The sequence below is a fragment of the Peromyscus eremicus genome, chromosome 1 (assembly GCF_949786415.1).
Source record: "Peromyscus eremicus chromosome 1, PerEre_H2_v1, whole genome shotgun sequence".
Classification (NCBI taxonomy): Eukaryota; Metazoa; Chordata; class Mammalia; order Rodentia; family Cricetidae; genus Peromyscus; species Peromyscus eremicus.
Window position 1 is genome coordinate 62,312,012 of NC_081416.1, and position 27,516 is coordinate 62,339,527.

The 27,516-nt window shown below is 41.1% G+C and overlaps 1 protein-coding gene across 1 annotated transcript in view; it reads right to left on the bottom strand.

Annotated features, from left to right (window-relative positions):
- Scart1 (scavenger receptor family member expressed on T cells 1) overlaps window positions 1–27,516 on the bottom strand; it is a 64,738-nt gene that overhangs the window by 34,343 nt on the left and 2,879 nt on the right. The window contains 1 exon segment of the mRNA XM_059255864.1: window positions 7,613–7,761. Coding sequence (XP_059111847.1) covers window positions 7,613–7,761 — 149 coding nt within the window.

A 27,516-nucleotide genomic window follows, 5' to 3' on the forward strand; every position in this document is an offset into this window, starting at 1 on the left:
GGGAATTTCATTCAAAATGCTCCTTGATTAGAAAACTCATCATCGCTGTCTATCAGTTACTCCTTTTCCTAGATTCCCTCACAATAAATAGTCTGACTTATAACAGAGTCAAAATGTTTGCTTTAGTGAAACCTAAGTTAGCAGAAACTAGCATAAAGAAATGAGGCATCAGACATCACCAGCACTATGCTACTACTGACCTTGGTCGCCAGTATTTTGCACACCTATCTCCCTCACACACAGTAAATAGCCGTGTACACTCACCAGAAGGGAGGGTCCAGCAGGTCAGCAGTAGGGGCCACAGACCCAGAGAAGATACTGCCATTCTGGATCCCACTGCAGCATCAGCTCTCCAAACTGATAGTCTCAGTTTAGGTACTTGTTCTGCCTCCGGGCAAAAGGTGGGCTCTAATTTACAGTGATGCTGTTCTAGGGTCAGAGCCTATAAGCACGCTGGGAGCCTCCCCTACATCAGATCTGTCATCTGTAACCCAAAGAAGGCTTCTACTTGCTGTGTCAGAGCCCAGAAAGCACCAGCAGTGTGGAGCCTCCTGCAGCTGGTACCCAGAGCAACCCCAGGTGTGAGGAGGACAAGAAGCCTCCCAGAAAGCTCTCAGTGTCTGCACCTCGTGAAATCGGGGTCAAGCAGAAGAGTGAGTATCTTTCTCTCCCTCAAACAGAAGATCTGGACAAGGACCAGGATCTTTCCAAGATGTGTTAGTCATTAGTAAATAGACTTAAAATTTTTCATTTCACATTTCTCTTCCTCTCTGGGAGCTTCTCATAGGGCCCCTACCCGTTTACTCGACCAGAGGTCCACAGAAATTCCCACAAATACAGCTAACAAATGAAAGATATTTGTAAATTTTCCAACTCTATGAAAGGAGCTGGAGCCGCTCCCACCAAGGTGCTGAGTGGGGACATGGAGCTTCTGGGTGGGAAAGAATGAGAAGTACGAGAAGGGAAACAAGCAAGAGAAGTGAAGGTTGATATCCACTCCCAGGAAGGAGACAGGATCCAGGCATAGTGAAGACAGACAAGAGGCAGGCCCTCTTCTGCCTGGGAGTCCTCAGCATACCCTCAGGCCTTTGACTGAGCTGCCATATCCTGGTCACCAACTCTCACATTACTTGCCATTGTCCTAACATGATGTTTAACAGTGCTTAACGCTCCATGAAAATTAGGACCAAGACTCTTGAAAGAACCTGTATTAACCAGGCCCCATAACAGTTTATTATCCCAAACCACAAAAAGGTTCTGTTTTCTACCGTGACACACCATGAGGGTCAATGTTGCAGCTGAATGCCAGGAGAATTTGAACTTTGCCAGAACTTCATGTAGGCCCATACTTATAAGACAATACATACTAACACCAATGTGCAACTTGGCCTGTATGGCACAGGAAGAGGACTCCAGGAAATATGCTTCCCAGACAGGATATGGTTGTGTTGGGGAGGAAGGTAGATGTATTTTTCATGGAATTCTCATTCAGTGAGATCACATACAGTAGTCGTTAGTAGGAAGTCTATGGAGAGATGAAGACAGGGTGTGACCATGGGTTGGTCTCATGAGAACTGTGGTCCAAGAATACTCTGGACATGCAGAATGTGGTCCTGAATAAATATGATCACAATTGATCTGAGAAAGTTTTATCACATTGGCCACCATTAATCTTCCAGTGGGTGCTGGACAAAAGACAAGGTGGACATAAATGCTAAAGCCTCCAGTACATCAACAGGCTGCTGACCTTGGCAAAGCCATGCCTAGAGGTGACAAGAAGGTCAACACCATGCCTCATCAGGAGTCAGCCTCTCCTCGAAAGAACTGTGAAAAGAAGAATGAGTAGAAAACCCAAAATCCTTGGTCACAAATGAGAACACATGTTCCAGGTTAGGAAGAAAAGAGAGGCCCAGAACAAGAGCCATGGCGGAATCACAACAGTTTCTGGAAAGGACTAACAGGGATAGCCATAAGGAATCAGGTGCTAAAGGGGTTGTGTGCACACCTCGGAAGAACCCCGAGGAAGAGCAAGAACCATTTACTCTGAGGCTTTTACCTGCTTAATAAAGGACCCAGTCTAAGGACCAGCCTTGAAAGAAATGAGATACAATCCAGTATACCAGCCTAGATATGTAAGTAATGGTCAGGGACACAGGGGAATGGCATTTGGGTCTGTAAAATGTAGGCACTGGTCATCGAAGGCCCTACTGAAAGCAATAAAGCAGGAATAGTGAATGGACCCAGGAAAACAGAGACACACTTTCCAGAATGAGGAGTGCCCAGCCTTTTTCACATCCTTTCCAGTCTGTCTTTGTGCTCTTCTACATTCCCATTGTCTTCTTTATGCACCAGGCTCTTGGATTCTGGAGGCCCTTCCTCTCTCTTCCATGAGGACAACTTCAATGTGCTCATAGACACCCTCTGAGGGATGTTGCCCTGACATTCTACAACCTGCAGAGCTCCACATCAGGACTTACAGGACAGACACTGCTGTAAACTCAGCCACTCTTTCTAGCACCTGCAGCTTCCCGTGCATGCTGAGACCCAACGTGTAGGGATCAGACACTGAGAGCGTAAGTGCCACGTGACCACAGATGTAAGTAACATCTGCAGCATCAAGCTCACAGAAGCTGCATGGACCGTGGTCACCAGGAACTTTGGTTTTGCAAGTGGGACTGCAAGGGCCTAGAGAGGGTTTGTCAGTAAGATGGGGTGAGAGGTGAAAATTCATGAGCTTTGTGTTACAGCATGGTGACTTGAGTTTACACCAACATATTCTGTCCTTGCGCATTAACAAAACAGTAGATTTAAACTGTTCTCACCACAAACAAATGATAGGCTTATGAGGTAGCACATATATTATGTCCACAATGTACATACATATTAAAACATCATGGTTTTTGATAGGAATGGTGGTACATGCCTGCAGCATCACTTGGAATGTGGTGGCAGGATATTCAATAAAGCTCAGGTCTAACCTGGGCTACATGAGACCTTGTCTCAAAAGAACAAGAAAAAAATCGTGTTAGACATCTTAACTGTATATAATTTTGTTGATCTATTGGAGAAAAAAAATAAAATTTAACACTATTAAATCGAAACAATAACATGTAAGGAAGCTTTAAGAACACAAAGGCAATTTATTTTTAATTAAACTGTCAAAAATCAGCAAGTCCTAAAGCAGCAACAAAGAAGTCATTGTTATCTACTCCAGTTTCAAAGGACTAAGAGCCAATGTCTCATCAAAATCATTACAGTAGAAACCAGATAGGGAAATATATTCAAAGCAGTGGGAAAAAATAGTCAAACAATGATTCTTATCTCTGGCAATACTCATCTTCCAGGTAAAGGAGAAATTGAGACTTTCTGGGGCAAATGAAGGCTAGGTGAGCTCCTTGTTAGTCCACTGCTTACAGTCAACCCTGAAAGAAATCCTCCAAGATAACACCACAGGGTCCTGGGGAGCATCACATCCTCCATGATGACACCACAGGGTCCTGAGGAGCATCATATCCTCCATGATGACATCACAGGGTTCTGGGGAGCATCACATCCTCCATGATGACACCACAGGGTCCTGGGGAGCATCACATCCTCCATGGTGACACCACAGGGTCCTGGGGAGCATCCTGAAGTTGCATGAAGAAAAAAGAACACTGGCATATACATAAGGAAGCATGGATGCTATGATGCTGTGATTTTGAAATGCAACTTCTTCTTCTTCTTCTTCTTCTACATGATAGAAAAGATAAACCCTAATTAAAAGATGTAAAATATGGAGGCTGGAGAGATGGCTCAGAGTACTGGTTGTTCTTCCAGAGGACCCAGGTTCAATTCCCAGCACCCACATGACAGATCACAGCTGTCTATAATTCCAGTTCCAAGTACCTGACACCCTCCTGCAGGCAAAACAATAGATTCACTTTAACACATGAATAGGTTGACAGACAAGGGTCAGAGAGGTGTGCTTATACATTGAGTAATGAATTGACACCAGATCAGAAAGACTGTAAGGAAAAATTGTAACATGAGAACAAAAGGACCATTATAAATTGATCAAAGTGTCATTTCACCAATCATAAATGACAATGCTCAGGACATAAACAGCAGAACCTTGGGAAATAGAGGCAGACTTTGTTGAGGGAACTGGGAAGTGTATGCAGTTCTGCAATAGTGATTGGAGACTTAGGAAGCTGATATCCCCGGGATCTGTCCCTGGTGCATGGGCAGGCTTTTGGGAACCCGGTGCCTGAGGTGTGACGCAGCCTTGGTGCAGTGGGGAGGGGCTTGGATCTGCCTAGGCTCAGTGTGCCAGGCTCTGCTGACTCCCCATGGGAGAACTTCATTTGGGAGATGTGGGGATGTGGGGTGGCTCAGGAGGGAGGGCTGGGGGGTCGGAGGAGGGAGGAGGTGGGATCTGTGGGTGGTATGTAGAGTGAGTAGAAAATTTCTTAATAAAGAAAATGAAAAAAAAGATAGAAAGAAAGAAAGAAGAGAAAGAAAAGAAAGAAAAAAGAAAGAAAGTAAAGAAAGAAAGAAAGAAAGAAAGAAAGAAAGAAAGAAAGAAAGAAAGAAAGAAAGCTGCTATCCCAGTAGACAAAACAACCATAGGGAATGTGGTCAGGAAGGAGAGAACTGTAGCAACCCTCACAACCATTTGAGGCTGATTGACACACAGGAGACTTCCCAGCATGAATCATATGCTAGACCACATAACAAATCTGAATAAAGTTAAAAGCTGGTTTAAATGAAAACACTCATTTTAAATATAATGAAAAATTCATTGATAACAGAAAAATACATGAGAAGAAATATATACATTTTTCAAAGTATCTCAGACAACTAATGAGATTTAAAAAAAATCAAATCATAGAACCCAAGGGATAACTCAGTGGTTAAAGCACTTACTGTTCTTGCAGAGACCTGAGTTCAGTTCCCAGCACCCACATCAAGCAGCTCATAACCACCTGGAACTCCATCTCCAGGGGATCTGAGCCCTTCTGGCCTCTATGGCACCCATACACACATGCACAAAATTTTAAAATAAAGTAAATATTTAAAAAGCAAACAAGTCAAAAAGAAAATGAAAACATACTGGAAAGTAAAAACACAACATACCAAATTAAAAAATAACAAATATGCAGTGCTTAGAGAGATATTTTCATCTGTGAACACCTACATTTTAAAACAAAAATGAGTTCAAATTAATGGCAAAACTTTATACTAGTGTCTTTGAAGACACTAGAATAAAGAAAAATGCAAAGCTACTAAGAACAAGGAACTATATGAATTATGGATGAAATAAATAATATAGAGACCAGAAAAATTACAGAACTAGTGAAATCAACAAATAGTATTTTTTACATCAAAAGTATTTGCGTAATACTTCGGATAGACCAATAAAAAATAGAGAGCAAAGACCCACATTATCAAAATCAAAAGTGGGCACTAAATATATATATATATATATATATATATTTTATGCATATATATATTATGCATTCATACTATCTATATATATTTTCATACACACAGACACACACACACACACAATTGTCACAGTAAAAAAAAAAGGGGGGGAGGGGGAGAAGAAGCATTGCCCAGGCTACACAGAGCAAAGCTCTGTTCGGCGGATCTCATATATAGAAAATTCTGAGGTCTTCACAAAGAAAGTAACAGACATAACACACTACCCCACCAAGTTGCAGGATACATATCAACACAGGCATGTAAATTATTTAGATAACAATTATTTTGTATGCTAGCACTGAACAGTCAAAAAGAAAAGAACTTTATTACATATAAAAAAATTCTAGCATACGTTTAACCCCAAATATGGAGGAGTTATTTAAAAAAAGTCAAGCTTTGCTTTACAAGATTAAATAGATCTAGAGCCTAGTCAGGAAATTTAGCTTAAGAAGCCCTGCCCAAGAGACTCAAGGAAGAGAGAAAGGGGCAAACCACGAGCCACCTGTGACACTGGAGATACACAACAGTCTCTCTAGGTGTCTTGGCCCACAGGTTCCTGGGAAGAGGGCTTGCGATAAAAGGCAGTTGAGGCTCCGTTTTTAGAACCCTTTCATACAGAGCCCGAGAAACAAACATTCAGAAACACCCACCCAACATTCAGCACTGGGAACCAATTAGGAAGTTCATGACTATTTATTGTTTCACTTGTTGCTGTGACCAAGTATCTGATATGAAGGTAAAGGGAGAAAGGATTTATTTGTGCATAAGTCAGGGAGATACAGACTACCATAGAGGGGAAGGCATGGCAGCAGGAAAGTCATAAAGGCAATCTCATAGAGGCCAGAAAATGGTGTCACACACACCTTTAATCCTAGCCTTCTGGAGGCAGAGATCCATCTAGATCTCTGTGAGTTCAAAGCCACACTGGAAACAGCTGGGCATGGTGACACACGCCTTTAATCCCAGGAAGTGATGGCAGGAAGCAGAAAGGTATATAAGGCATGAGGACCAAGAACTAGAGCTGGTTAAGCTTTTAGGCTTTGAGCAACAGTTCAGCTGAGATCCATTCAGATGAGAAGTCAGAGGCTTTCAGTCTGAGGAAACAATATCAGCTGAGGAGTTGGCAAGGTGAGGTTGCATGTGGTTTGTTCTGTTTCTCTGATCTTTCAGTGTTCACCCCAATACCTGGCTCCATGTTTTTTATTAATAAGACCTTTTAGAGATTCGTGTTACAAATCTTAGTATTCATGAAAGATTCCCAAAGACCTAGGCCATAAAAACAGCTAGATATACACCCCCTTATTTCAAAACTTACTGTAAAGCTACAGATTGAGGAGAGACTCAGAAATCAGTGGACCAAAACTGAAGTGCAATAATCATCTCACTCACACTCATCAAGTTCCTGAAAGTAGCCATATTTGTTCAGGGACAACAATGTCCTGAGCCAAGTACTGGAGAAACTAAACACACACAAGGTGGGTAAAGCTAGTCCTCTACACACCAGAACAAACGTGAACTCAAGACCCTGTGTCCAGGGCTATGATGTCTTAACAGAAAGCAGGAGGTGATGCTGCAGGACTTTGGACCTGCAAAGTCACAATTTAGATGTGACACCAAAGCACTGGACACCATAAAGCCAAGGTGCTTCCATCTCCTCCTGTCTCAAAATATACTGGTAGGTATAATATGCATGGCCACAGCTAAGCTGTCTGCAGATCACTAATGCCTCCTTCAGACTCCAACTTGGGTCCCCACAAACCAGGCCTTGATGTCCACCGTCCTGCACATACAAGTTGCCACTACAGAAAACTGAACTCCCAATGAGACTCACGGAACCCTCTGCAGCTGTACTCAGAGACAAGAAGACAACAAAGGAAGAAAACTCTGAGCTTTTCATTAAGAATTCTCCATAATTGGAAAGCTCATCTTCACCATTCATCACAATTCTTCTTTTGCCTCAAACTTCCCTACCATGAGCACTTCATTGTGATAACATCAAGACAGTTGCTTTGATAAAATGAAAGTTAGCAGAAGTGAACACACACACACACAAGATGAAGCATCAGGCGTCACCAGCCTGTCCTGAACACAGCCACCTATGTTCTGTACGCCTGTGTCCCTGACACCCAGGCCAAGCACACACTCACCAGGAAGGAGGCTCCAACAAGCTAGCAGCAGAGGCCACAGCCCGAGAGAGGACCGTTCCATGCCAGGACTCCTTGTAAGTGCAGTTCCCCAGGCTGAGGATATCAGAGCAAGTACCTGACTCTGCCTTCAGGCAGAAGGTAGATTCTCAGGGTGACACTGTTCTGAGGCCAAAGCCCTTGAGCAACCTGAGATCCTCCCCACATCAGAGCTGTCATCTGTCACCCAGAGCAAGCACTCACCCACCGTGCCAGGAGCCCAAACGGCACCAGTACCGTGGGGCTTCCTGCAGCTAGTATCCAGTGCAGTCCCAGGTCTGAGAAGGACAAGGAGTCTCCTTCCCACAAGGTCCGACTGGCCATAGCTGCCAAGGCCAGTGTCCGAAAGGACATCAAGGGCCGTTCTCTGTCTCAAACAGAAGATCCAGATGAAGAGCTGAGTCCTTCCAAGATCAGTTTATTGTCAGTAGACAGGCTTGGCAATTTGATCACGGTACTGAAAAACATGTTTTCCCTGATCCCAGATGCCGGAGGGGTGTATGCCTCACGGTGGTAACATGCCTACCTAAGAAATGTCACACAAGCAAGTCCACATCATGATATCGGAAGATATCTTACACATGTGTAGACAAGAGGACACACCACCTTTGAGATTACAGTTCATCTGTCTGCTTACTGATGAGCCACTATAAATTATTGTGTGTCAAGGGCAACACATGGAATTTACACTGAGATGTGTTTTGCCCATTAGTCTAGTATGTTTATGTCTGCAAAACAGAGATTACAGTTCATCTGTCTGCTTACTGATGAGCCACTATAAATTATTGTGTGTCAAGGGCGACAAACGAAATTTACACTGAGATGTGTTTTGCCCATTATTCTAGTATGTTTATGTCTTCAAAACAGAAAGAAGAAAGAAATAAGAAAAGAAGGAAAGAAAGAGAGAGAGAAGGAAAGAAAGAAAGAAAGAAAGAAAGAAAGAAAGAAAGAAAGAAAGAAAGGTTCTCAAACCTAACAAACAGCACATGGTTTCAAGCAACCATTTCTAGTATTTATATCTTTTAAACGTTCATAACAAACATCGGTTATACTGATAGAATTATCTCAGCCAATCAAAAGACACATGAGAACACATGACATAAATTTCAATATCCAGAGTCAAATTAAAAACCAATGTTCTTTAATGAAAAAGTATTAAGAATGACAGAATGGTGGCACAAAATGTAAGGCCACAGGAACCCTCCTAAGTAGACCTTGATAGAGTATCAAATTACCTCAGTGTCAGCCACTGTGAGAATGTGTTCCAGAGCCATGCTTCATGAGAGTGAGATTCCAGTTCCCTGAACAAGAAAGGGACCCTGGTCACAGAAGGAGGCTCTCCTCACACCCATGACCACCCCTTCTCCTCAGCCTTTTCCACCTCAGTCATGACCATGCCCTAACTTGCTAAGGCTGGTGCCTAGGACCCAAAAGTCCCATCTTATGAGGCCAGCACAAAGTGTCCAGATGATTTCCTACAAATAAAACAAATTTGCATATTTTCCAACTTTATTGATGGGAGTTAGATCCTTACTTAGCTTAACCATGCAAAGTGCTTGGGATGATTATGGAGCTTCCAGAGAGGAAAAGAACTAGTCAGAATGGAGACAGAGAAGGGTGGTAGAAAATAAGGCCTGGAGCCCTTAACCAAGAATATTATAGCCTACTACACTGCCTGGGAATCCCCACTGGATCTGAGGCTTTCGGCTAAGCTGCCCTCTGCTGGTAACCAGCTCCCTTGTAAGGTTATTAAGCACTAACAATGCTGGGATATCTCCTGCCTGTTAAGCTGCCTGCAGGTTGCTCAGGGAGTTCCAGGGATATAGTTTTCATGGGTTGACTCCATGCTTGAGTGAGCTTTTTGGTGATACATCTGCCTAGTGTCACAGATGCTCCTGAAAGTAACTCTTCATCCATGCTCCTGTGAGTGACCTCAGTGAATTCACTGGTTCACTGAACTAGACTCTTGTTGAACCATTTCTTCGATCTGTTGTTTCTGTTCCCTATTTGTGATGAATAAATTTTTGCTCACATCTGCCCAGGAAAAGTCAAACAACAGGGTGTGTTACATGGATGGAAGGCTGAATTGCCTCAAAGGCAGTCTGGTATTCAGAGATAAAAGAAGGTTCCATCATTCGTCAAGATTAGAGCAGCCTCTTTTCACCAGAAGGCTAGAAGGTCCTATAGGCACCAGGAGGAATGCCCATACTCCAGACAGACCAGGAGGTTCTACTCTCCACAGTGACACCTTAAAGGTCAATAATACAACAAAATACTAGGTGAATCCAATGTTCATCAGAACCCCATGAAGGCCTATTTGGATCCGACCATGAATGCTAACACACATGTACAACTTGCTCCATGTGGAACAAGGATCAAGACTGGAGGAAACACATGTCCCAGGAATCATGTGATCACAGTGATCTGGATGCGTTGATGGAGAAGATCATGCACAGAGTCATCAGTGAAACAATGATGGAGAACGACATGAGAGTGACGTGGGCTAACTTAGTGAGAAAAGAAGCCCAGAGTTGTCTAGACATGGAAGGTGTGATCCTGAGTGAATATGATAAGTTTTATTTTGTGAAGGCATAGTCAAAAAAATTTTGGTCACACCATCAAGCTTCCAGTATATGCTATGCTCAAGACAGGACAGGTGTGAGAGCAACAATGTTAGATGCGTTGAGTTCCCACAGAGGTGGGACAGCCGAACCTGCAGCTGACATGAGGGTTCATACCATGTTTCTTGAGGAGAAAACCACCTCTCAAAAGAACTGTAGGAGCAAGGGATGGGAATTCCACAGTCTTCTCGCAACTGGCTGAAGACAGAAATCAAGAAGGAAATTAAAACATTTTTTTAGAATTGAATGCAAATGAAAACACAAGACACCCAAGGCTATGGTGCACAGTGCAGGAAGTTCCAAAGGGCAAGTTCATAGCACCGAGTGCCTACATTAAAAAGTTGGAGAGATGTCATATTGGTAGCTAAACCGCGCAACTGAAAGTTCTAGAACAAGAAGATACATGACCCAAAAAGAGGAGGTGCAGAAAATGCTCCAACTTGGGGCTTAAATCAATGAAATAAAGACACATAAACAACAACCAAAACAAACCAACAAACAAACCATGAAGAATCCATGAAACAGTGTTGATTCTTGGAGAAAATCAACAAGAGTGACAAACCTTTATCCAAATTAACAAAGAGACTCAGAAGAGGGTCCAAATTAATAAAATTAGAGATGAAGGAGGGCATCACAACAGACACTGATGAATTCAGAGTCATAAGGACATACTTTAAAAATTCTGTGCTCTACCAAACTGGAAAACCTAGAAGAAATGCATGACTTTCTAAATCTGTATGATCTATTGATGTTAAATCATGATGAAAATAACAAGCCCATAGCCTCTAATGAAAAAATGCTGTAAGATCTTGCCCCGGACTTCCCTTCTGGAACACACACACACGCAGAGAGAGAGAGAGAGAGAGAAGACCTCCCATCCTGCCCCGGACTTTCCTTCAGGACAAGAGCTCCCATCCTGCCCCGGACTTCCAATTTGGACAAGAGAGCTCCCATCTGGACAAGAGAGAGAGACTCCCTGAATCTGTCAGCTCTGTCTGAACCAAGTGTGCGGATAAGGCCAAGAACGAACCACAAGGAGATGGGCAGACGTCAAGGCAGAAATGCATACAACAAAATGAATAGCAATACAGCATCACCAGGCCCTAGCCCTCCTCCAACACCTAGACCTGAACATCAGAAATTGGAAGAAGCAGAAGAAAATAGCCTTATGAATGACATCATGAAGAAGCTAGAGGCTTGTGTAGAGGAAAAGACAAAAAAAATGTGAAGAACGCTGTAAACAACTAGAGGAAAGGGCAAACAAATTAGAAGAAATCAATAAAGTCCTGGAAGAAAACAATAAAGTACTGAAAGAAAATCAAGAAAAATCAATGAAACAAATGAAGGAAACAGTCCAAGACCTGAAAAGGGAAATAGAAAAAATGAAGAAGACACAAACAGAGGGAATGCTGGAAATAGAAAATCTGAGAAAATGATTGGGAACTTCAGATGCAAGTATAATCAACAAAATGCAAGAGATGGAAGAGAGGATCTCTAGCATTGAAGATACAGTAGAAGAAATAGATTCATCAGTCAAAGAAAACACTAAAGCCAACAAAGTCATGAACCAAAATGTCCAAGAAATTTGGGACACCATGAAAAGACCAAACCTACGAATAATAGGGGTAGAAGAAGGAGAAGAATACCAACTCAAGGGCACAGAAAATATATTCAACAAGATCATAGAAGAAAACTTTCCCAACTTAAAGAAGGAAATGCCTATGAAGATACAAGAAGCCTATAGAACACCAAACAGACTAGACCCCCCAAAAAAAGTCCCCTCGCCACATAATAATTAAACAATTAAACGTACAGAATAAAGAAAGAATATTAAGAGCAGCAAAGGAAAAAGGCCAAGTGACATATAAAGGCAAACCTATCAGAATAACACCCGATTTCTCAATGGAGACTTTGAAAGCCAGAAGGACCTTGACAGATGTAATGCAGACACTAAGAGACCATGGATGTCAGCCTAGACTAATATACCCAGCAAAACTTTCAATCATCATAGATGGAGTGAACAAGACATTCCATGACAAAGCCAGATTTAAACAATATTTATCCACAAACCCAGCCCTACAGAAAGCACTAGAAGGAAAATTCCAACCTAAGGAAGTCAGATACACCCTCGAAAACACAGGCAATAGATAAAGCCACAGCAGTAAACCTCAACGAAGAGAAGTACACACACATCACCACCAAAAAATAACAGGAATGAACAATCACTGGTCATTAATATCCCTCAATATCAATGGACTTAATTCACCTATAAAAAGACATAAGCTTACAGAATGGATACAAAAGCAGGACCCATCTTTCTGCTGCATACAAGAAACACATCTCAAATTCAAAGATAGACACTACCTAAAAATAAAAGGCTGGGAAAAGACTTTCCAATCAAATGGTCTTAAGAAACAAGCGGGTGTAGCCATCCTGATATCCAGCAAAATAGACTTCAAACTAAAATCAATCAAAAGAGATCAAGAAGGGCATTACATACTCATCACAGGAAAGGTCCACCAAGATGAAGTCTCAATTCTGAACATTTATGCCCCAAACACAAGGGCACCCACATATGTAAAAGAAACATTACTAAAGCTTAAATCACATATAAAACACATTAATAGTGGGAGACCTCAACACCCCACTTTCACCACTGGACAGATCTCCCAAATTGAAACTTAACAGAGAAATAAAGGACTTAATTGATGTCATGACCCAAATGGACTTAATCAATATCTATAGAACATTCTATCCTAACAAAAAAGAATATACCTTCTTCTCAACACCCCATGTAACCTTCTCTAAAATCGACCACATACTTGGCCACAAAACAAATCTAAACAGATACAAAACAATTGGAATAACCTCCTGTGTTCTATCAGACCACCATGGTCTAAAGTTGGATTTCAACAACAACAAAAACTACAGAAAACCTACAATCTCATGGAAACTGAATAATACCCAACTGAATCACCAATGGGTTAAGGAAGAAATAAAGAAAGAAATTAAAGACTTTCTAGAGATCAACGAAAATGAAGACATCACATATCCAAACCTATGGGACACTATGAAAGCAGTACTAAGAGGGAAATTAATAGCACTAAATGCCCACATAAATAAGCTGGAGAAATCTTACACCAGTGACTTAACAGCACACCTGAAAGTTCTAGAACAAGAAGAAGCAAAGTCTCCCAGGAAAAATAGATTCCAGGAAATTATCAAAGTGAGAGCTGAAATCAATAAAATAGAAACAAAGAGAACAATACAAAAAATTAATGAAACAAAGAGTGGGTTCTTTGAGAAAATCAACAAGATAGACAAGCCCTTATCCAAACTAACCAAAAGACAGAGAGAGAGAGCATCCAAATCAACAAAATCAGAAATGAAAATGGGGACATAACAACAGATATTGAGGAAATCCAGAGAATCATCAGGTCATACTTCAAAAACCTCTATTCCACAAAACTGGAAAACCTAAAAGAAATGGATAATTTTCTGGATAGGTACCACATACCTAAACTAAATCAAGACCAGATAAACTATTTAAATAGTCCAATAACCCCTAACGAAATAGAAACAGTAATTAAAAGTCTCCCAACCAAAAAAAGCCCAGGACCAGATGGTTTCAGTGCAGAATTCTACCAGATCTTCAAAGAGGAGTTAATACCAATACTCTTTAAATTGTTCCACACAATAGAAACAGAAGGAACATTACCAAACTCCTTCTATGAGGCTACAATTACCCTGATTCCTAAACCAAACAAGGATACAACAAAGAAAGAGAACTACAGACCGATCTCCCTCATGAACATCGATGCAAAAATACTCAATAAAATACTGGCAAACAGACTCCAAGAACACATCAAAACAATTAATTATCCACCATGATCAAGTAGGATTCATTCCAGGGATGCAAGGATGGTTCAACATACGAAAGTCTGTCAATGTAATACACCATATAAACAAACTCAAAGAAAAAAACCACATGATCATCTCACTAGATGCTGAAAAGTCATTTGACAAAATCCAACACCCCTTCATGATAAAGGTCTTGGAGCGATCAGGAATACAGGGAACATACCTAAACATAATAAAGACAATTTACAGCAAGCCAACAGCCAACATCAAATTAAATGGAGAGAAACTCAAAGCAATTCCACTAAAATCAGGAACGAGGCAAGGCTGTCCGCTCTCCCCATACTTATTCAATATAGTACTTGAAGTTCTAGCCAGAGCAATAAGACAACATAAGGAGATTAAGGGGATACAAATTGGAAAGGAAGAAGTCAAGCTTTCCCTATTTGCAGATGACATGATAGTATACTTGAGCAACCCCAAAGATTCCACCAAGGAACTGATACAGCTTATAAACACTTTCAGCAACATAGCAGGATACAAGATCAACTCAAAAAAATCAGTAGCCCTCCTGTATACAATAGACAAAGAAGCGGAGAAGGAAATCAGAGATACATCACCCTTTACTATAGCCACAAATGACATAAAATACCTTGGGGTAACACTAACCAAGCAAGTGAAAGACCTATATGACAAGAACTTTAAGTCCCTGAAAAAAGAAATTGAAGAAGGTGTCAGAAAATGGAAAGCTCTCCCATGCTCATGGATAGGCAGAACTAACATAGTAAAAATGTTAATCTTACCAAAAGCAATCTACAGATTCAATGCAATCCCCATCAAAATACCAACACAATTCTTCACAGACCTGGAAAGAATAATACTCAACTTCATATGGAAAAACAAAAAACCCAGGATAGCCAAAAGAATCCTGTACAATAACACAACCTCTGGAGGCATCATGATCCCTGACTTCAAGCTGTACTATAGAGCTACAGTAATAAAAACAGCTTGGTACTGGCATAAAAACCGACATGTGGACCAATGGAATCGAATTGAAGACCCCGACATTAATCCGCACACCTATGAACATATAATTTTTGACAAAGAAGCCAAAAGTGCACAATGGAAAAAAGAAAGCATCTTCAACAAATGGTGCTGGCAAAACTGGATATCAACATGTAGAAGGCTGCAAATAGATCCATATCTATCACCGTGCACAAAACTTAAGTCCAAGTAGATCAAGGACCTCAACATAAATCCAGCTACTCTGAACCTGCTAGAAGAGAAGGTAGGAAGTAGTCTTGAAGGCATTGGCATAGGAGACCACTTCCTAAATAGAACACCAGTAGGACAGACACTGAGAGAAACAATCAATCAATGGGACCTCTTGAAACTGAGAAGCTTTTGTAGAGCAAAGGATACGGTCAACAAGGCAAAGTGACAGCCTACAGAATGGGAAAAGATCTTCACCAACCCCACATCTGACAGAGGACTGATATCCAGAATATATAGGGAACTCAAGAAATTAGACATCAAAATGCCCAACAGTCCAATTAAGAAATGGGCTATAGAACTAAACAGAGAATTCTCAACAGAGGAAACACAAATGGCTGAAAGACATTTAAGGAATTGCTCAACATCCCTAATTATCAGGGAAATGCAAATCAAAACAACTCTGAGATACCACCTTACGCCTGTCAGAATGGCTAAGATCAAAAACACTGAAGACACCTTATGCTGGAGAGGATGTGGAGCTAGGGGAACTCTCCTCCACTGCTGGTGGGAATGCAAGCTTGTACAACCACTTTGGAAATCAATATGGCGCTTTCTTAGAAAATTGGGAATCCATCTCCCCCAAGATCCAGCTATACCACTCTTGGGCATATACTCAAGGAATGCTCAACCACACCACAAGAACACTTGTTCAGCTATGTTCATATCAGCATTGTTTGTAATAGCCAGAACATGGAAACAACCTAGATGCCCCTCAACTGAAGAATGGATAAACAAAATGTGGTACATATACACAATGGAATACTACTCAGCAGAGAAAAACAATGACATCATGAGGTTTGCAGACAAATGGATGGATCTAGAAAAAATCATCCTGAGTGAGGTAACCCAGACTCAGAAAGACAAACATGGTATGTACTCACTCATAGCAGGATACTAGATGTGGAACAAGGATGACTGGACTGCTACTCACATCACCAGGGAGGCTACCTGGAAAACAGAACCCTAAGAAAGACACGGGGATCGCCCAATGACAGAGAAATGGAATGAGATCTACATGAACAGCCTGGACATGAGTGGGGGTAGTGAAGGGCAAGGGTTGAGGGAAAGAGAGCTTGGGGGATCGGGAGATCCCAGCTGGATCAACAACAGAGAGGGAGAACAAGGAATAGGAGACCATGGTAAATGAAGACCACATGAGAATAGGAAGAAGCAAAGTGCTAGAGAGGCCCACAGAAATCCACAAAGATACCCCCACAACAGACTGCTGACAATGGTCGAGAGACAGCCCAAACTGACCTACTCTGGTGATGGGATGGCCAAACACCCTAATTGTCGAGCTAGAAACCTCATCCAACTACTGAGGGATCTGGATGCAGAGATCCATGACTAGGCCCCGGGTGGATCTCTGGGAGTCCAATTAGCGAGAATGAGGAGGGTTTATATGAGCGAGAATTGTTGAGACCAAGGTTGGATAAAGCACAGGGACAAATAGCCAAAAGAACAGAAACACATGAAATATGAACCAATGGCTGAGGGGTCACCAACTGGATCAGGCCCTCTGAGTGGGTGAGACAGTTGATTGGCCTGATCTGTTTGGGAGGCATCCAGGCAGTGGGACCGGGTCCTGTGCTCATTGCATGAGTCGGCTATTTGAAACCTGGGGCCTATGCAGGGTAGGGTCACTTGGCTCGGCCTGGGAGGAGGGGACTGGACCTACCTGAACTGAGTCTACCAGGTTGATCTCAGTCTGCGGGGAAGGCTTTGCCCTGGAGAAGATGGGAATGGGGGGCGGGCTGGCGGGAAGGTGAGGGGGGCGGGAGGGGGGAGAACAAGGGAATCCGTGGCTGATATGTAGAACTGAATTGTATTGCAAAATAAAAATTAAAAAAAAAAAGAAATAGATGCTGTAATTAAAAATATCCCTACAGAAAGGAAGGAAGGAAGGAAGGAAGGAAAAAAGGAAGGAAGGAAGGAAAATAAAAAGCCCATGGCCAGATGTGCTCAGCTCAGAATTCTACCAGACCTTCAAAGGAGAGCCAATACCAATATTCTCAAACGATTCCACAAAATATAAATTGAAGGAACACTTCCCAATTCTTTATACAAAGCCACTATTCCCTGATACCAACACCATACAAGGACCTAACAAAAAAAGAATAAATTATACAACAATATTCTTTATGAACATAGATGCAAAATTAAATTTCTCAATAAAATACTTGCAAAGCAAATTAAAAAATACATCAACAAGATTATCCACCAAGTCAAGTTGGCTTCATTCCAGAGATGTAAGGATGGTTCAACATACACCAATCAGTAAACATAATCCACCATATAAACAGACTTAAAGACAAACTACATGATCACCTTATTAGATGCAAAAAATGGTCGTTGACAAAATCCAACATCCCTTCATGATAAAAATCCTGAGGAGAGCAGAAATACAAAGCACAACATCATAAAGGCAATTTGCAGAAAGCTCACAACCAATATTAACCTAAGCAGAGATCAAACTCAAAGAATTTCCACTAAATTCAGGAAGAAAGACAAGGATGTCCACTCTCTTGATATCTGTTCAATAGAGTACTTGAAGTGTTAACTAGAGCAACAAGACAATGGAAGGAGAGCAAGGGAGTACAAACAGGAAGGGAAGAACTTGAAAATCTTTGAGATGATATGATTTTACATATAAAAGACACTAGAGACTCAAGTGGGATAGATCTACAGCTGATAAACACTTTCAGCATAATAGAAGGATGTAAAAGTAACATATGAAAATCAATATCCTTCCTATAGACAAATAACAGGCCGAGAAAGAAATCAGGACAACAATATCATTCACAATATCATATATATATATATATATATATATATATATATATATATATATATATATTTGAATGAGAGGTAATCTATACCTGATATTCTATACCAAGAACCTGAGACTAAATAGGTCATGAACCTAGGGGAAATTTACTATCATTACACCAGAAAGTAGACTTTAAGTGTTCTCACCATAAATAAATGATAATTATGTGGCTTAATATATTGATTACATTGGTTAGACATTGCACAATATGTATATATCAAAGCGTGTTGTATACCTTAAATACGTATTTTTATTGGTCATTTGGAGAAATAGTAACAAAATGTACTAAATTGAAAATGCTAACATGAGAAGTTCCAAAGGAGAGTACATACCTATTGATACTGTTGTTGTTTAGGTCTTGTGTGGGGAGCCACATTGTTGAAGTATCATGGGGCTGTGAAGTGGGCACATGGGAGGGGTTGAAGTAAGGGAAGAAGAAAAGGGGAGAAAGTGATGTAATTATATTTTAATTTTAAAAAAGACTGCACTATGATCAATCTTCAAAAGACAGAGTGTTCAAAGCAGCAACAAGGACGTGGCTATTGACATAGTCAGGAATAAAAGATGAGCTGTCAACTTCTCATCAAAAGCCGGAAATGGGAAAACATATTCAAATTAGTGTAAGAAAAAACAGACAAATAGTAATTCTAGGCAAAGGAGATGACTTAGTCTACAAAGGCCTGCAACACTACCATGAGGACCAGATTCTGAATCCCCCAGAGCCTGGCTAAAAACTGCTGCATGCAGTGGTGCATGCTTATAACCCAGCACAGGGAAGATGTCTTGCTTAGGGTTTCTATTGCTGTGATAAAACACCATGAGCAAAGGCAGCATGGAGAGGAAGTGTTTATTTCAGCTTACAATTATATATCAGGCCATCGCTGAGAGAAGTCAAGGCAAGAACTCAAAACAGGGCAGGAACCTGGAAGAAGGAGCTGATGCAGAGGCCATAGAGAAGTGTTGCTTACTGGCTTGTTCCCAACCGTTTAGTCAGCCTGCTTTCTTATAGCACCCAGGACCACCAGCCCAAAGGTGGCACCATCCACAGTGATCTGGGCCCTCCCATATCACTATCAGCCAAGAAAATGCACCAAAAGCTTTTCCACTGGTAAATATGGTGGTGTTTTCTCAACTGAGCTTCCCAAATGACTAGCTTTTGTCGAGCTGGTATAAAACTAGCCAGCATGTCCTGTTGTTCTCTTTTTACCATATCTTAGTACATTTTTACTTATTTTTAAAAGCTGTTTGTTATTTTATATTCTTGTCTTTAAATTTATATTTACTTCATTTTATTGTATTTGAAGTAGGTTGTTTACTTCATCTTGAGTAAACTTGTTTCTACTTTTCATTATGTACATGTGTATGTGACTATGTTTAGGAATGTTCACAGCAGCACCAGTGCCCATGGAAACCCAAGGAGGGTATCAGCTGTCCTGGAGCTGGAGCTGAGAAGTGTGTGGGTTGCTGGACATGAGTCCTCTGCAAGAGCACTCCTAACACTTAGCGGAGCCACCTCACCAGCTCTTATCCTTTTTTTTTTCCATAAAAGCTTTTAGCTGGGCATGGTGGCTCATGCCTTTACTTCCAGCATTCAGGAGGCAGAGGCAGGTAGATCTCTATGAGTTGGGGGCCGGCCTGCTCTGCATATTCAGCTCCAGATCAGCCAAGGCTACAGTGTGTGACTTTGCCTCAAAAAAACAAAAACAAAAACAAAAAAAAAAACAAACAAAAAACCAACAACACTTAATCTCTTCCTCTTTCTTCTTTCCTTCATAACACTGTTCTCAAATGCTCCATTTCTTTTTCATTCTTCTTTTCAGCTCACCTTTCCACTTTGTCCTTCCCTTGTTTCCTTCTTAGACCCCATTCATTCATATTTCATCTGGGTTGTCTCATCCACCCTTGATATGAGGGTTTGTGCCTGATCTCATCTCATCTTATTATGCTGTGTTTGGTTGATATCACTGGGAGGTCTGATCTTTGCTGAAGGGAAACAGAGGAGCAGTGGATCTGGGGGAGAGAGGAGGGGGGAGACTAGGAGGAGGGGAGGGAGGGAAGACCGCAATTGGGATGTATTCTATGAGAGAAGAATTGAGAGAAAGAAAAAAAGAACATTTTCCCTAAATAACTTCCTTTTAATTTTATAGCATTTGCCATGTTCTGATTCTTGGTGATAGTTGGTGAGTTCACCTGTTTTAGTTTGTCTCAGTGTATTTCTGTATCTTGTTCAGTTTGATGTGGTTTCTGTTACACTAAGTTTTTTTCTCCTTATTGACGGGTAGTGGGGTTTGAGTCCACAGCAGTAGTCTGCTCACTAAGAAGATCCCCAATAAAACCAGAAGGGGAATCCAAACCAGTAGATGCACAGATTGGAACACATAAACACCAAAAATCGTATACAAAAGGCAACATAAACTAAAAATCATGATTCTCAACTACTGAGGTGAAAGCTATGAAATGGGTGAAATATGAACAAACAGAGTAATGGGGTAAGAAAAAGAAGGTGGACCTGGAGAAGAAAGACAGAAACAGATAAGAAATCCAACTCAGTGGGAGAGAAATTGAGCAGCAATGATGGAAAGTCACAACATCAACGGGAAACTTGAACTCAGAGGGAAAACTGATATTTTGAAAAAAACAATAGAAATACTGGAAATGAGAAACTGAGAGAAGTAAATATAGAAACAGTGGAAAGGGTCCCAACAGTTTCGACCAAGCAGAAGAAAGAACCCTGAAAACCCCAAGTCGAAGGACACATTCATACTTCAATAAAGAAAAAATAAATGAACAGGGTCACAGTTTCTGAAGTGATACGGTCAAGAAATTAACCTCAGAATTCATGGGATAGAAGGAATTGAGATTTAAAATAAATTTAATTAAATAAAGACAGAATATCTGTTAAATTATAGCAGAAAATTCCCTCATCTAGGGGAAGGACGGGACTTTCATAGGCGCAATTAGAGTCATGATGTCAAAGACATAAAACAAAGGAACAATATTAAAAGGAGACTATATAATATATAATACATATATAAAGGGGAAATGCCAACTCAAGCAATGAAGCAAATGCACCTGCTAATACTAAATTTCTAAACAGAAACTCTAAAATCTAGGAAATCCCCGAAAGTAAATAACTACTATGATGGTTAATCTTTTCTCTATCTTTTTTAATTAACATAGAATTACATCACTTATCACTTTCCCTTTCCTTCCTCCAACTCCTCCCATGCCCCCCACTTTAAAACTGATGGCCTCTTTTTTTTATTACTGTTACATACATATGTGTGTGTGTACATACATCCACACATTCATCCACACATCACCTGATGAGTGTATTTTTTGGTTGGTGGTGTACACATGGTTTCAGTGCCGACCAGTTGTATTGGATAACTAATTAGGAGACTTATACCTGGGAGAGTCTAATTCTCCCTACCTGCAGTCATTAGTTGCCAGTGGTTCTTTGTCTAGAGGTGGAGCACTGTGAAAATTTCCTTCTTCCGCATTAACATGTCTGTTGATGTTGGCCTTGTCCCAGTCTTGTTTATGCAAATGTTGTCCATTTCTAGGAGAGACAGTCTCATAGCAGACTTCTGCTATTCTAGTTTACACTTCCCAGTCTTCCCACTCCCCTCTACTACAGTTCTCTGAGCCATAGATGCTGGAGCTGAGATGTAGGTGAATTCACTGGGGCTGAGCTCCCACTACCCACTGATCTCTGCACTGTGTCCTATTGTGGTTTTCTATGATGGTTTCCATTTCCTACAAAGAGAGGCTTTTGATAAGGGGTGGTAACTGCACTTATCTGTGTGCAGAAGGATAAGATTTAGAATGTGCTTGAGGCAGTATGGTCTAGCAAGTAGCAGTAGTAAATGAAGGGCTCTAACAGGCCCAAAATGGTAAACACGGTACTGGTGGGGACAGGTCCTGCCCTCCCCCTACCCCCACTCCCCATCACCCCAACCCTGCTTCTCTTTTGCTAAACCACTAGACTCCTTATTTGACCATTTCCTTGTGCCTGACTCATCCCTGAGGCTAGCCACCAAGGTCCATCTATCGAAATCCCTTATTTGGCTACACTGACTAACATGTCCAAGCAGAACTTACCAACTCATCCCAGCATGGACTTCCCTTTTTTCTCCTTAAAAACTGCTCCTGCAGAGCACTTGCTGCTGCTTCTGCCCTATTGAGATTCAGCCACCTTATCTCTCTATCTTGCTTAATAAAAGATCTCTTTGTGTTGAAAACTGGTGTTTGGGTGATAGTCTATGCCTGATCTGGGGTCCAGAAGGGAACACCCCTTCAGTAGATTCGCTTCTATGATCCATGACCTCACTAGCCCCAGGCAATTGGCTAGGCTGAGTTCCCTCCTCTTTGTGGGCCTTAAGTTCAGCTAGACAGCTGTTGGTTACAACCTACGTGTGAATGCCACTTTTTGAACCTTTATAGATAGCTTATCACACTGGTCATGGTTGTGGTTCATGGATGTCACAGCTCAGTGGACTATTTTTTTTTTTTTTTTTTTTTTGGTTTTTCGAGACAGGGTTTCTCTGTGTAGCTTTGCGCCTTTCCTGGGACTCACTTGGTAGCCCAGGCTGGCCTCGAACTCACAGAGATCCTCCTGGCTCTGCCTCCCGAGTGCTGGGATTAAAGGCGTGCGCCACCACCGCCCAGCTCAGTGGACTATTAATTGGCAGCTTATATAGTATTCTCTGGTAGCATGGAGGCTAGAATTCAGAAAAGAGGCTTTCAGGTTATATGCAACTCAAACAATCCAGCCCTGTGTCCCAAATGTGCTGTGTCTTCAGCAATAGGGGCTTACCTTCAACTTCTAAGAGGCAACCAAAGACAATGGCAGTGGCCTATATATATTGTTTGGGGAATCACTTGGAGTACCCTGAACAACCACTGAAAAGGAGGTTTCTGGTGCCTGGTACTGGGTTGTTTGTTAGTTTATGGTCCTTGTGGGGAGCATTGTCAACTCAAGTGGTGTAACTTCCCTGAAGATATAGATATAGTATAATATTAGGTAAATATAATATGATTCTTTGAGGCTTTATCAAATGACTTTAATGTTAACTATCCCTCATCCTTCAATGTCTTTCTGTACTGATCTCCCTCTTGCTTGTCCAGTTGGAGCCTCCTTCTAGTTTTTCTATTTCCAGATTCATATTGCCTGTATCCTGTAATTCCCCTCAATAGTACCACCCCTTGCCACCACCTATGGTCCTTTATACTTTCCTGTTTTCTATGGTTACTCATTGTTTACTCACATCTGAGGGTTTGGAGCTAGGAACCCCAGGTGAGAGAGAACATATCACATTTGTATTTTGGGGTCTGGATTACCTCACTCAATATGATCATTTCTATGTCCATCCATTTACCTGCAAATATCATAATTTTATTTTTCTTTATAGCTGAATAGTATTCCATTGTGTATACTTACCACACATTTTCATCATCCATTCATCTACTGAAGGACATTTAAGTTGTTTCTATTTCCTGGCTGTTGTAGATAGGGTGGCAGGGAACATTGCTGACTAAGTATCTGTAGAGTAAGATGTCAAGTCCTTTGGGCATATGCCAAGGAGTAGTATGGCTAGCTCATATCATAGATTTCCTTTTAGCTTTTTGAGGATTCCCCATACTGATTTCCATAGCAGCCACACCAATTTGCATTCCCACCAACAGTGACTGAGGGTTCCTCTTCCCCACCTCACCAGGATTTTCTGTCATTTTCTTGCTGACCTTAGCCATTCTGAGTGGGGTAAGACAGCTGGGGTTCGCTCATAATCTTCTGGCTCCAGTGGGCTCGAGACGGTCCACTTGTCAAGATCTGCCCTCCACAGCACACAAAGCTTACCTCATAGGCTTAAGCCAGCTCCACGCCACAGCTGCTGCTGTCCTTGGTGGTCATCCCTTGGTACTGGGATCTCCAAATTTCTGGGGTCACCACTGCAACTAGACTGATCTTCACCAGTAGCCTGTCCTGGGATCTCTTCAGAAGCTCTGACCCTGCCACATGGTGCCAGGCCTCAACTTCTTTCCATGACTCTTTAAATCCTAGGGTTCTTACACTGCCTAAACCAGTACCACCTGGAGAGATTTTTACACATTACCTAGTCTAGAAGCTAGCATGAGATGCAGCCTTACCCCTTACCCTACTCCCAGACCACAGCTTCTGTGTGCTGACCCTGAAGAAATGCTGCCCAGAAGATTTTGCCTCAAGGATGCTGGTCTCTTTTATTGCAGCTGATTTCTCAGTCCCAGATAACCAGAATCAATTGTCCCAATAAAGCAAGGTTTATCTTCAATGGTTCTGATCACTTGTTGATCATAGCTGATTCTGATATATATATCCCAGACAGAGTCTTTGCTTCCTTCTGGAACTTTCCAAGCCAGGCCTCTGTTGTCTGCATCTCTTTCAGCATCCCTGGCTTCCAAGCTCCTACAACAGCCTATTAAGCTCTGAGTACTCAGTGACTTTTCTAGCCCAAAATGTCAAAATCCTTCTGCAAGCACCCCCAAAACAACATGGCCAGGTCTGTCCCCACAGATCTGTCCCACTCCCTGGTACCAATTCTTTGTTCTAATTTGGTTTCTATTGCTGTGATAAAATACTATGACCAAAAGAAAATGGGAGATGTGGGCAGTGATCAGCTTATAGATTACAGTCCATCATGAAGGGAAATGAAGGCAGGAGCTCAAGCAGGAACCTGGAGGCAGGAACTGAAGCATAGGTTATGAAGGAATGCTGCTTACTGTCTTACTCTCCATAGCTTGCTTTCTTATACACCCAAGGACCACCTGACCAGGAGTAGTACTACCCACAGTGGGCTATACCTTCCCACATCCATCATTAATCAAGAATGCCCCCACAGATTTACCTACAGGAAATCTGATGGAGGGATTTTCTCCATTGAGGTGCCTCTTTGCAAATGACTCTACCTATGTCAAGTTGACAAAAGACTAACCAGGACACATATGAGATACCACAGGCTAACAAATAAAAAAGCCCAGTGCCCTGAATGGGCTACTTCTTTCAGAGTTGTTGGTCACTGAGGTTACAAAGACCCCTAAACAGTACCTGTTATTGCCAATGCTCTTGGTTAGTCTCCAGAATTTGACAGTAAGGCCCTGTTGCTGAAGACACCACATACTTGAGTCATAGAACATGAAGAAATCAAGTGGGTACTGATCTGGAAATTTTGTCCCTACCATCCAGCTTTCATAATGCTGAAAGATGTGATGCATACTGCCAGAAAAGAAAAGTAATCATCAGTCTTATCCAGCCATGAGCCCTGAGAGCTATAAAAATGACTGGCCTGGCAAGACATGACCATCAGCACAACAATGGCATGAATGTTATGGGAGTAACCACCCACTTTCTGGTTGGCTCTAAGGCTGACTGTGCAAGACAAAATACATACCAGCTACCATTAGCAGATCAAGAGCCTCTGGCTAGACAGATGATACCATCTGTTTCATTTCTAATAAGTTAAATTTATCAAGAAAGTTGTTCATTGAAGGTAGAGTCTGCACTTTTTCAAATGCCCTAACATTTATGTCAAATATTGATCTTCATTTTAATTGTCAGAACCTGCAAAGTGTCTTAAAAAGAAAAAGCTTTTTATACTGTGCAGAAATATAATGTGTATTCTCAATCTTAGAGGGAGTCAGAAAAAGACATAGAAAAGGCAAGCATTTACTAAGTATGTAACGTTAGAATCAAATTGATTGATAACATTGTGTTACAAAAAAGTCACCAGCAAAGGAGAAAGTCATCAAAAGATGATCTTATTATTTGAGTTACTTTAAGATGATGAATTCAGCGTTGACAGGTAAGAAGAGAATCATCCATTAATCAAGATACTGATTAGAGGTAGATAAATGTAGAGGAAAATTAAACACAGTATCAAAAATATTTTTCCAGTCCTTGAATATATCATGCTCATCAAGAGTTTGGAGAACTTGATTTTATACATATATAGAAATTTAAATATAGGTTCTGAGTAGGAGGATGAATAAAAGGAATTTGTGTTTTCGTATCTGGCTTATTGTGCTTAGCATAATGACTTCCTGGAAATGTCATGATTTTTATTTAAGGCTAAATATAATTGCATGTGTGTATGCATCACATTTTACCTATTCATCCATTGATGAACAGCTAAACTAGCTCCACTTTTGAGATTATGAGAAGTTAAGAGAAAAACATAGCTGTTCAAGTGTCTCTGATATGTTGACTTGACATCCTTTGTGTAAGTACCCAGGAATGATACAGCTTAGTCATATGGTAGTTCTTGTTTTTAAGAAAACACAGTACTTACTGATTTGCACAGAATCTGTAAGAGGCGAATAATGTTATACTATTCCTTAATGTTTTCCTCTTGCTTTGATTGAGACAGGATCTCACTTTGTAGCTCAGGCTGACTTAGAACTCTGTATGTATTCCTGGCTTGTCATGAATGCATGACAATCTTTCTGCCTTAGCCTACCAAGAGTTGGGATTGCAGGTATAAGGCACTGCACCCAGTGTGTTATTGTTGTGAAAAAAGTAATATGAAAAATAAACACAAAAGTCTTGTTCCATTGCACTCATTGAAAAGGGGAGTATTGCCTATATCCCTATTGCTGTTACAAATATTTCTATGTGTATACTATTTTAATAATACTGCTATGACCCCTGTTCCTTTGTTACAAAACTTCTCAATTTGTGTTTATTTATATTCTAGAGTAGAATTTTTTACTACTCTAGGAGATTCTCATTAGGATTGTATTTTCACCAAAAAACATTAAAAGTCCGTGTCTATTTATCTGTATTTATACATACATGAATAAACAAATTATAATAAATAACAAAAAATTATCAAGAAAAAATAATTGCACAAGATCTACATAGATGGGAGCAGGCTTTATATGAAGGACTGAGGATATGGTCTAGGAAGATGACGACCTCACCCAAAGCAGTTGGCAGATGCAGTACAAAACCCAGGCAGGTTCTCAGAAAGTTAGAAAGTTAATTCTAGTATTCTTGTAGAGATGAGAATTCCCAAAGACCCACAACCATACAAGCAGCTAGATACTCACTTCCTCATTTCATAACTTACAGCAAAGCTACGTGGACCAAAGCACTGTGGTATGGTGTGGGCTAGACAGAGACCCGTGGAACAGAAATAATAGTACAAAAATTATCACACATACTTACAGTCATCAAATTTCTTAAAGGGTCTATGGCCATTCACATAGGAAAAAGAATGTCTCAAGCAAGGTTCTGGAGAAACGG